This window comes from Cynoglossus semilaevis, chromosome 10 (assembly GCF_000523025.1).
Source record: "Cynoglossus semilaevis isolate Cse_v1.0 chromosome 10, Cse_v1.0, whole genome shotgun sequence".
Classification (NCBI taxonomy): domain Eukaryota; kingdom Metazoa; phylum Chordata; class Actinopteri; order Pleuronectiformes; family Cynoglossidae; genus Cynoglossus; species Cynoglossus semilaevis.
The window spans coordinates 364,377-376,995 of NC_024316.1; the positions used below are offsets into that span (position 1 = coordinate 364,377).

The window sequence follows — 12,619 nt, forward strand, 5'->3', positions numbered from 1 at the left end:
GGCAGGACTTGGGACTTGACTTGACACTTTTCAGTCTTGACTTGGATTCGACTCGGACTTTGCCTATTTTGACTTGAGACTTGATTCGGACTTGAGTGCAAAGACTTGAGACTTGCTTGTGACTTGCAAAGCAATGACTTGGTCCCACCTCTGGTATGTACTATTAAAGCAGTGGTTCTTAATTATTTTCTGTCATGCTCCCCTATGGAAACAGTCTGGAAAACACATTATATATATTTATATATATTATATTTACATATATATATAATATATATAATGTATTCCTATATAATATGATACAGCAAGTTAGATATCTATTTTGTACTCTAAATGTACCAAATTATGTAATTTAATAATAAAATAAATGTATTATATATAATGCATGAAATACAATAAAATGACAGTTGACTGATTTAAAGTTCCATCACCTTAAATACCCGTCATTTTCAACACGGTTTTACTAACATAAGTATTTTCACATTGCATCAACTTAGTAACTGTTCCTATTGATGTTTCAGTAAAAAAACTTTCATGTTTATCTCATCTTAACCTTTTTAAACTTGGGAAAGTTCTTCTTCAAAAATTACCTGTGTCCAAATCTGTGTCCCGAGTCCTGAAGCAGGAAAGAGCTAACGTGTAACCAGCCGTGTTACAGACACTGTTCGGGAAAAAAAAGGATTTATTTACTTAAAATTAAAAAGAAATATATATGTACAATTTTTTTTTTCTTTTTAATAGTCCAGAAATTACTGTAGGTGTTAATGCAAACAATCCTTTTAGCACTTTTTTTTTTCTGACACAGTGGGAATTGATACAAAAATCAACCAAGAAACAAATCGATAACACAGTTCGACTTCTTATCTATTCCCAGCCAAACAGAAACTGCGAAATGTGCCACTAGGCATCAGGCCTCACTCACTGTAAAATTAGATACATACTGTATATATATGTGTCCCCTAAGACTCTTGTTTATTCATCAACAGGTTCAGCTGCAGCCCCACCCACCACGCTGTCTCTCAGCCAATCATGGGAGTCAGCAACAGGAAGTCTGGATGGAGGTAGAGGACGAAGGATAGGAGGAGAAAGAGGTGGACAACGAGAAGGAGGACCTCTACCTGAGAACTGGGAGCTGGCCTTCACTGACTCAGGAGACGCCAGCTGTTTGAAGTCAGTTCTAATACTAGCTAGTAATTGCTGTAAAAAAAAAAAAAAAAAAAGACTGATAGTTGCTTCTGAGTGACAGCTGCTAACAGTAATGTTTACATGGTACTGACCAGAGGGTTATTTTGAAGATCCACTCTCAGTGTAGTAAACTGGGTATGGGTACTGGCTTACTTTGTGACAACTGCATGAAAACTGTGGAGCAGCCTTAGCGTAAAATACCTTAAACCGATTGATACAATATGAAAACAACAAAAACAAGACCAAAAAAAAAAAAAAAAAATTCTTATATAATTTAACAGTAACTAGACAGTAGTTAGGTATGCTGTCTGATAGGTCAAAAGAAGGGGTGTGGTTACATCAGGCACCATGGAGTCTCCATCTGGACAATAATGTTTGTTTGCAGATGACATTGTACTATGTGGTGAGAACAGGGAGCAGGTGGAAGAAAACCTGGAGAGGTGTAGGTTTGATTTGGAGTGAAGAGGAATGAATGTCAGCAGAAGCAAGACTACGAGAATACGTGTCTAAAGGGAAGGGGAAACGAAATTTAGCCCGCATGTACACGCTTGATTCCGTAGCGTACCTTACACGTACGCTACGTAACTTACATAAACATAAAAATGAACTTAACTTAGCTTACCGTACCGGATTTTTTTTTTAACTTTTCTATTTTTTACTTTTGTTTTTTTGCCTTTTTTGATTTCATGGTCATCATGTGTTTCTTCTTCTCACTACCGTCCTTACCACTCAGTCTCACAAAATAGAGAGAAAATCACATGCTTACGGAAGGGGACGAACACGTGAAGTGAACGAGTGAGGCGGCGTGGGCTGCTCCGAGTGCTCACGCCCACCGAGCGTCAGTTTCTGTAAGCGTGCTCGTATCTCGAGTTTTTACTCGTATCTTGAAGCAAAACATTTGCTCGACGGCTTGCTCAAAATAGTATCTCAAAATATAGTATGTTGAGGTGCTTGTATCTCGAGGTTCCACTGTATTGAGGAGAGATAGTGAGCATGTTGGATAAAGGATGTTGGAGATGTTGGAGTTACAGAGCAGAGGGGAAAAGATGGAAAAACCCTGAAAAAGATTTGTGGATGTTGTGTAAGAGGACCTGGAGATTGTTGGGTTAACGCAGAAAGAGAGGCAGGGTATATAGGGTAAGATGTAGGCGGATGGTTGGCAGGGAAGAGCCAGAATTAAAAGAAGAAATAACTGTCTGTTTCATAAGAGGAACTCAAAGGACTCCATTTTAAACTTAAAATTACCACTGCCTTATAACAAGAAACAAGTTGATGATTAAGATGCTGATGCTGAATATGATTTCCTCATCAGCAACAACTCAAAGACAACTGGCTGGCTGGATCCTCTAACTCAGAACAAAGACACCAAAGCCTCTACAGAAAGTAAGTCTGTCGTCTGCGTAACTTGGAGCAACTACTCCACAGAGCTGGACGAATGTCCTTCGCCTCTCATCTCCCTGTACGATCCTTTCAGTCCCGCAGTTCACAGATCAGCCTTCGCAGCTACGCGGTTACTCCATCCACACCCGTCTCTCAAAAGGTCCTCAAGGTTTCGGCTTTAACATTGTTGGAGGAAGTCGTCCACACGAGTTTTTACAAGTGTACAGTGTCACTGCTGGAGGACCACCGGCCCTCACTGCAGGTACAATACCAGTTCCACCCATTCCACCTTGACCCCTTTTCTTCACTTTTTTTGTGCACTGTTCATTACTCTGGAGAGTTGACCCGAGATATTTAAAGACATCCTCCTGCACTCCCTCTACTCCTTGCCGAACTTATTTTTCCACTCCCCTCATTCGTTAAATGAAAAAGGGCTAAGGTCTGATTCCTGATTTACCACACTCCTACCTTTCTACCTATCAATCACTCCATCATCACACCTTATCCATCCATCCATCCATCCATTTTCACCCGCTTATTCGTTACCGGGTCGCGGGGGCAGCAGTCGCCACCCAAATCACATTGAACCGTACCAACCCCCCAAACCTTCCTGCGTTATATGTGTCCAGCACCACTCTCACTTTTCTGCCGCTCCTGACTTGTTTTATACAGTGCCACAGTTCCCCATTAGGCACCCTATCACAGGATTTTCTGTGACGAATGTTGCACTTTTTCTGCAAACAACGTTGCAATTTGGGTGCTATAGCAACAAGCATCTCCTTCTCCGCTTGTCTCTAGCGATCTTTGAGTGTCAGAGGGCTACTGTTTTTGAGCGCACGGAGCGAGTCTGCAGCAGCGCCGACAGCCAACAGCTGACTCCGAAAGGCAGGCAGTGTCAAATTAGGAAAAGTTACGACTCAAAAAAAACAAAACTTTCAACACCTGCTGCAAACCGGAGGTGCATATCAATATAAATAGATTAAATATATCAGCGTCATTTTGCTATGAATAAATCGCAAACCGGAGGTGCATATCAATAGAAATAGTTCAGTTTAGTAATAGTTTATCAGCGTCATTTTGCTATGAATAAATGTAACGAGCTGTGGATTTACCCTAATGTGAATATTAAATGTGTGAAAATACACATTTATTTGATTTTTTGTTGTTGTTTTGAAAATATTATAACATAATGAATCCATTAATCTTTCATTTGGGAATGTGTTTTGTTTTGTTTTTCCATTAATCTTTCATTTGGGAATGTATCAGGAGCGATTACAGAGTTTAGAATCACTGTTCTAAACATCTCCAGACGTCCACGCGTATATCAGTCAGACCAACAGCCTTTCCACAATTCCTCATCCTCGTGGTTGCCCTCATTTTCTCCTTACTTTCTGATGTTATTTCTCTATCATTTTCCTCATGTATAAGCTCCCCAGCTCCTCCTTTCTAGTTTCTCAGCACGCTATTGTCACTATCCAAAAATAGTTACATTGAGGGCAACGGGACGGAGTAAGGTTTCTTGAAGATGTTTCACCTCTAATCCGAGAGGCTTCTTTAGTTCTAACTAACGAGCGTCGTTGTAGAAACGGGTACGCAGCGTCATAATTTTTATCAACTGTAGTGAATGCAAATGGATGACCATTGCGAAGCTCAACTGTTATGTCTCTTAAAAATAAACTTATAAACAGGATTCATATCAGAAGAGAGCGTGTATTCTGGAGGAAGCTAACGATTCTTCAAAGAAGCAATCTGTTGCTTAGCAACAAAACAAACGATTCACAACATTTTTTAGCTCCTATAGTATTGGAGAAATGATTTTTTTTTTTTATATATTTTTCTTTTTGCAATAAAACAGTGTCAACTTTTCTTAACGGTATACTACCTGCAATATTTCTATAGAAATGGACTTGTAACTCGGTAACATTGCATTTGGCTCTCCTCCAGGAGACATCCTGGTCTTTATTAGCGACACGTGTGTTCTGGGTCGCTCCCATAAGGAGGTAGTGGAGATGCTCAAGTCCGTTCCTATGGGTCAGAGTGTTGATGTTGTTCTGAGGCGTGGCTACCCAATGCTCTACAATCCTGACGGTTGTCCCAAACGGAGTCTGGAAACAACAGTGAGTATCCGGCATAGTCCCCTGACCGCGATTCTTCTTCTTCTTTCAGCAGCTGTCATTTATCCCGGTTTCCAATTCTGACCTCTGTCCACAGACGCACAGTGATTCTTCCAGCAGTCAAGTTCTGACCCACCTGACATACAGCTGCACGCAGCAAGCCAATGGGAAAATCCCAGGTCAGTATATATATATTGTAAGGCTTCACTTGAACCAACATAATATAATTTATAATCAGCCACTGACTGTTTACTTGCTTTTCTCAAATTTAGAACGCAGCCAAACCCTGCCTTCCTTTGCTGATCAACCGATGACTAATGGGTTGATGGACGCCCCGACTCCTACTACCCCAGACACTCCACTGTGTACGCCACAACCCACAGACAGAAGAGCAGCCAATCACGGTGACCCCGAGGCTGACTTGTCCAATGCTAGAATTCTAAGGTGAGTATTAGCACTTAAACAATAGTTTAACCATGCACCTAAGTAGCGGTTAAGCCATTAAAAAGCAATGCATATCAACTACAAGAGGGGAGCAGTTCATGCTATGCTATCAGATTACAGAATCTCCCTCAAGTAGGAAAAACGTTTTACTTTCTGAATGTATAGCAAAACGACACATCCTCAATAAAAAGTCCTTCTTCACACTACCGTATTTTCCAGACTATAAGTCGCACTTCCTTCCTTCCTTCATCCTTTGGCTGGGTTTGAGACATAAAATATAGCATTTCACAAGTTTGGTATTTTCCCACTGTCAGCCATGAAAGGACACTCTGGGCTTGTGTACCAGTACCTGCGACTCCTGAAAATGTACATGTTCGTTATTTCCTGTTTCTCACAGGTCATCCCTGGTTCGCTACAACAGCAGTAGTGTCCTCGCCCATTCCTCCTCCTCCTCCTGTCTCCTCCAACAGCAAGTCTCTAAGTCCTCAGAGTGTGATCTATCGTCATCTAAGCTGCCCTTCGCGTCATCGGCCTCGCATTCCCGCACTCTGGCCAAACTGCCCCTCTCTCAGTCGGAGATTGTCCTTGTAAAGAGCGCCACCAGCCCCACGGACCCTTCTTCCTCTACGCCTCCAGGAGCACCGGCGCAGCACACTTTGATGCCCCAGACCCCAACTGCGGTAAACTTGCCGAGAGACGTCCCATCATGTGGCTTCAACGGGTGTCCAGCCAGTCATCCGATGCCCTCCGTAATCACCAGTGCAACAGCAGGAGCAGAGGCCGCGCTAGGGGCACCGTCATCTGCAACTTCACCGCATACTGGAGAGCTTGTGCCAGTGGCGTTAGGACGTAGTGCGGGCTCCGGACTGGGGTTTAGTGTAACAGCAGGAGGACAAGGGGGTCATCAGGCTGTGGTACGAAGGGTCTGGGATCGAAGGCAGTGTCCGTCTCTGCAGCCCGGAGATGCCATAATGAAGATCAATGGAACAGATGTCAAGAGCTTAAGATTCTCCCAGGTAAATTGTTCTTCTCCATCGACCCTTTCATGCATGACGGTCACTACAGTGGACAGCTATGAAAATGTCATTTCCTATGATAAGAATAGGTTTTGGTGGCAGCGTTGCATATAAGCCTCGACAGTGGACGCCTGACAATCACCCAACACTGCCATACAGTGGTCAGCCTTCGCCACTGCAGAATAATTGTGTCAACATTCCAAAAAGAAAATTTGGTGTATAAAAACAGAACCAAATCAGTTCTTATTTTGATGTCTAAAAACACATAAAAACACTTAGTAACCATTTTTTTAACTCAGTATATCATGAGACTTCTGGGGCGTTATGTACAAAGACTTGGATTTGGATTTCTGTTCTTGTTAAACAGGGCGTACGCTAAAATCCAGGAACTGTCGCAAGCCCAACAAAATTCAGATTTATTGATTCATAAGTGTACACCCCAATCAACGTAGAATTGAGCCGACCTGCAGATTTACCGAACCAGGCCGTGCAAATATATTTAAATTCACCAAGCTTTGTATCAACGGCATTGTATGGGAATTTAATGCACATGGATGACCATGACATGATCCTCGAGCTTTATCCTGAGATACAAGTAAAGACTCTAGGTGGCTGAGCACTTGGAGCAGCCCGCATCTACGTGATTTTTCTCTCTATTCTGCGCAATGTTCTTCACAGTGGTGATGAGTCCCAAGAAAGTGAGTGGTAAGGATGGTAGTGAGAAGGAGAAACGCACGATGACCATGGAAATAAAGCATCAAATTGTCGATAAATATGAGCGTGGTGCCCGCTAAAGAAAGAACACAAATAGAAAAAAGCAAAACAAAAAAACAAAAAAAACATAATGATAATGACGTTTCCCATCTTATTGCACCATTTACACAACGTGATAATGACCTTCCCCATCTTATTGCACCATTTACACAACGTTTGCACATCGTGTATACATACTGTATCTCTTAGCTAAGGCTTAAAGGTCGATAGTCAAGTTTGGTGACTTGACCTGTTGTGTTGGTACTTCTTAGGTGCAGAGAATCCTGCAGGAACACACCAAACAGGGCGAGGTGGTGCTACTGGTCTACAGAGGAGGTAGGATCAGTTGAGTTACTTACACCTGGAGACTAGTAGACTGCTAGCATGAAACCTATGCTACGACGGGCCAAGACCTGTTCCATTACAATTAGTTAGTAGTTCAAAAAGCTTAGTTAGGATGTCAGCCCTAAAATCTGAACCAGAATAAACGCAGTACTGCTCATGATTATTAACTAAACCAATGTTTTCATCATCAAGGCTCCGGCTCCTCTTACGTTGTCACACCCAACGTCTACAAGACTTTTTCCTCTCCTCGGGCGTCAACCACACAATCTGCAGCAGCTGATTCGCCTTCCTCCTCCGCAGGTGCCTCAATGGGGGTTATCCCCTTACTTAGTCAGGCTGGCTTGGCCCTTGAAGGTATTCAGGAAGGGCACCTTGCAGCCCCAGGAGGCAATCAAGGTATTGTCTTTCCTGCTTCCGTTCTTAATCACAATATAGTATTGTTCATTCGGAATGTCCGATATTCATTTTTTGCCGACATTGTCCAAACGTCTCATTTTCAATTCCGATAGCAACCAATAACCTATATATGCGACCGTTTGCCCAAAACTGAGGTAAACGTCTCAGGACCCTACAAGCGGTTGCAGCATATTTGGCAAAACCCAGGCGTTGCATGGTTGCGTTTTCATTTATACAGTAGATATTACGTAATATAGAGATGTCCGATAATACCGGCAAAACCGATATTATCGGACATCCCTATTCTTAATCACTATATTTTGCATACCTTATTATTTTTCGTTCTTTAGCTAGATATTAGATTTATAGCAGTTTTGGCTAATTCTTTAGGCTAAGATTAAGCCATTTATTTGTCTTATTTTCAAGCTAGGTCTAACCTATTAGCTATTCAGCTATTTCGGGACAAACCTTCAATTATCAAAGGTATTATTTACTAAAAGGAATTTCAAGCTAGGTCTAACCTATTAGCTATTTAGCTATTTCGGGACAAACCTTCAATTATCAAAGGTATTATTTACTAAAAGGAATTTCAAGCTAGGTCTAACCTATTAGCTATTTAGCTATTTCGGGACAAACCTTCATTTATCAAAGGTATTATTTACTAAAAGGAATTTCAAGCTAGGTCTAACCTATTAGCTATTCAGCTATTTCGGGACAAACCTTCAATTATCAAAGGTATTATGGAGGATTTTTACCAAAAGGAATATTGAGTTTTTCATAGTTCATGTTTCAGTTATGATATATGCTTGGATATTTTGTACAACATCTCATGTAAAAAAAAAAAAAAAAATGTTCTTGTGGGGATTGAACTATCCATGACTTACATGACTCTTTTTGTGTCCAGGGGTCAGTTCTCCTGCCCAGACACCTAACGGACCATCAGCCTCCACGCTCATTCAGAGCACTAGTTTTTTAGACTCAGTTCCGGTGACACTGACTTTGGAACCACGCGATTTGTTGGGAGCGCAGGAAAGTGCTGGCGGACCTCCTGCAAACACAGGTGGAGGAGCTGCAGGAGTAGTCACTAAAGAAGGGAGGAATGGAGGTGAAAGTGCGGTAGAGGTGGAGCTCAGGAGGAGACAAGGTGAAGGCTTTGGATTTGTCATTGCCTCTCAGGAAGTGCCCAGTGGAGGTGAGTCCAGAAACAACTGCAACCTTTTTTGGTTTCTCTCTACTGTTTTTTTTTTTTCTTTTTGGTTGATAATTCGCTACTGATAAACTAGAATACCAAATCAAAGTTCATGAACCTTTCACTGACCTACACCAAAATCCGTACACTGTAAAAAATCAGTGGCAAATTAGTGATAAGCCGTTTCTAACGGCTTGGTACAATTAAAAGACAGATCCCAAAAAGCTCCTAGGATTTTTGTTTCCCAACAATTCCTTATACAGTGGAACCTCGGTTTTCGAACTTAATTCATTCCTGGAGGCCGTTCGTTAACCGAAAAGTTCAAAAACTGAAGCAATTTTCCCCATAGGAAATGATGTAAAAATGGACTGTATTCCTCGACCGTGGATGACTCATGCTCATTCAAACTTTTACAACAGTAGTTTGTGGAAATGTTCATACATAAAGAATGAAACGAGTTAGACCCAACAAAAAAAAGATAAACACAAGTGAACAAAGAATAAAGCTAAAAATAGGAAAAACCAATTTCATTCATCCTTTTTACAAATCATAGTCTCCGAAACACTGTCACGGCCAATAGTAGCAACTTTTCCACTGCTTCTAATGTCTGAGATCTTTGCCTGGTGATCACAGTCACTCCTTTGGCGACCTCAGCTTCTTTTATCGCTTCGTTGTTCTTAATAACGGTACAAATCGACGACTTTGCTGAGCCGTACTGTAAACCAGATCTGAAACATGAACGTCGTTCTCATGCGTTCGTATAATCCCTTTCTTTACTTCTATTGTTGTTTTCACCACTTTCTCTAGCCTTTTTAGGTCCCGTGTTGATATATGGAATAAAAAAAAAATATATAGAAGAAATAAATTGCACAGTGCAAGAAATACCATCAAAATCAGACAATAGTTCTTAGCTAGTATGCCGAACGCCGGCTGAGGCAAGACTGACAGCGCCCGCTGTAATATACTATAATAGTATACCCTAATATTTCAATATATTAATATATTACCTTAATATTTCAATATATTCGCCAGAAAAAAATCGAATGTATGATCGTGTATTGTGTAGCACCTGTGATATATAATAATGCATTTTTCACTATTAAATTGGCATAAACTGAAAGAAAAATATTAACTGCGTTCCTAATAGTAGTTTTAAAACGTAATATGTAATACAATGACTATAGTATAAAGAAGATTTAATACATTGTATTATAACTTGTGTATATTAATAATAATAATATATTTTTCCTTTCTGGAACAATTCAAATATATATATATATATATATTTGAATTGTTCCAGAAAGGAAAAATATATTATTATTATTATTAATATACATTTATATATAATATATATATAATATATATATATATATATATATATTTGAATTGTTCCAGAAAGGAAAAATATATTATTATTATTATTAATATACATTTATATATAATATATATATATTATATATAAATGTATATTAATAATAATAATATATTTTTCCTTTCTGGAACAATTCAAATATATACTATATATATATATAGAAATATATATATAAATATATATATATATATATATATATATATTATATATATTTATATATATATTTCTATATATATATATAGTATATATTTGAATTGTTCCAGAAAGGAAAATTTTTTTTTTTTTTAAGGGTTTCTACTATTTTTGTCCAAGCATATATAGATATTTACCATTATATCAATAGCGCCCGCCTGATATTGTTGGCTTGTTAGGAATTTTTATCTCATTTATTTTTGAAATCATGGTGGTTTTTGACAATGGAGTCCCTGAAAGGAAAAAAAAAGAAGAAAAAAACACACTAGTTACTAGTGTGTGTTTGTTTGTTTGTTTGTTTGTGTGTGTAAAGGCAGGCTGTCACCTGTACGGCATGTGAAGTATCATTGGTTTTACCTTCATCTGGCTGAAAACACACACAGACACCCAACACACATCATCTTCAATACCCTACCACCTACTCGCCCCTCTTTTTTGGCCACACCCCCTGGGCTTTTTGCCCCTCTCTGTACAGCTTTCAGTGTCAGTATCACTCACCACAATAAAAGCACAAGGAGAGAGAGAGAGAAGGTGAGAGAGGTAGTTTCTTCCGTGTTACTGGATTCCTCCACCATGTTTGAACGAATGCAGTCAGCTCTGAAAAGTGTCAGCAATTCCAAACGTAAGTCTCTCTCTCTCTCTCTTTTTCTCTCTCGCTCGCTCTCTCTCTCTCTGTGGTACGGCTGTACTTGTGGGAACATTATTTGAAGTATGGCTGTACTTGTGGGAACATTATTTGAAAAAAATGCTATTGGTGTCCTTTTTGGGGTTTAAGGTTTAGTTTAAAGGATAGGATCACGTGTAGGCTAAAGATAAAGACGAGGCATATATTTGTAAAAGATAAGTGTGAAGACCTCAGAAAACAAAGACTGCTACTGACCTAAGAGTGTTGTTTTTTTTTTTCTCTTCTGATCATAGAACACTGAATAAATAAATAGGACAACACTTATTGGGATAGACTAATACATAACACTACACACTAAACAGGTAATATAACAATGGATTAAAGCAGTGGTTCCCAAACTTTTCTCTTGTTTATTCCACACATTTTATTTTTATTTATTATTACCAACTTTGGTCAGTTTCCAGGAGGTTGGGCCTGAGAATTTAAAAAATAACATCTGTCTTTTACAATATTATGTCCAATTTTTTTTTTTTTTTTTTTTCCAAATTTCCCGCCGCCTTCAACCAATCCCTTTTTACGCCGCCTTCAACCAATCCGTTTGTTGCCAGTCTCTTGTTAAACATTTACAGCATTGGACAACCTCGGGGGGGGGCGGGCTTCCCTCACTTTGGGAACCTCTGGATTGAACAGTGACTGTGATACGCTATGTGCTTCTACATGTAACATGCATCAACTACAATATACCTTAATATTTAAATATATTCACCATAAAAAAAAATCGAATGTACGATAGTGTGCTGTGTAGCACCTGTGATATATAATAATGCATTTTTTCACTTTATTAAATTGGCATCAACTGAAAGAAAAAATATTAACTGCGTTCCTGATAGTAATTTCAAAACGTATATAATATGGTATACAGTGACTATAGTATAAAGAAGATTTAATACATTGTATTATAACTTATGTTGATGTAATTTAAGATACCTTAATGTGGTGCAAAGCAGGGTCATACACATGTTATGCAACCGCCGCAAACCACCGCCGTTTCCCCTCCGACCGTCTCTCCCACACTTATTTCCTCCCTCCTCATTCCTTCTTCCTTTTTCTAGAATCATGTCAGGACTTTATCTGGAACCCATGGAAACCCAGAAGGGATTTAAATTGCATTGTAGCTTTGGGTGGAGCTCTTGTCCGTACCGGGTACTCACTGGCACTGGCGGTTCAGGGCAGTTCAAAGTTATGTAAAAACCAAAAGTTGTGTTTCAGAGCGGAAAAAGCAGATTTCTCCTGCTTTTGCTCTCTTTCTCTACTAACGTATACGAATAGAATTTTAGAGTGGAATTTGTCGTCGTGTTGAAAACATATCGCTAACACAAAGAAGTATTGGCAATAGCTAAATGAGGCCAAACCAGGTACAAAAGCGCAAAGACTAAACGTGAGAGGTGTGTGATATGCACTCGCGTGAACACGTGACTCTGTATCTGCAGCGCTCTCTTTGATGTCCCACCGCTTCGTGACGGTGCGACGCGGCAGCCCGGCAGCTCGCTGTGGACAGATTCAGCCTGGTGACCAGCTGGAGGCAGTAGAGAACCGGCCTGTCGGTGGGCT

General features: G+C 39.9%; 1 protein-coding gene across 1 annotated transcript in view; it reads left to right on the forward strand.

Annotated features, from left to right (window-relative positions):
• Positions 1-12,619, forward strand: part of magixa (MAGI family member, X-linked a) — a 19,677-nt gene that overhangs the window by 3,012 nt on the left and 4,046 nt on the right. Inside the window, 11 exon segments of the mRNA XM_025059593.1 lie at positions 984-1,167; positions 2,495-2,565; positions 2,657-2,824; positions 4,507-4,679; positions 4,774-4,855; positions 4,949-5,120; positions 5,518-6,136; positions 7,162-7,225; positions 7,427-7,630; positions 8,535-8,822; positions 12,499-12,619. The exon segment at positions 12,499-12,619 is cut by the window's right edge and continues 2 nt beyond it. Of these exon segments, the coding sequence (XP_024915361.1) occupies positions 984-1,167; positions 2,495-2,565; positions 2,657-2,824; positions 4,507-4,679; positions 4,774-4,855; positions 4,949-5,120; positions 5,518-6,136; positions 7,162-7,225; positions 7,427-7,630; positions 8,535-8,822; positions 12,499-12,619 (2,146 nt within the window).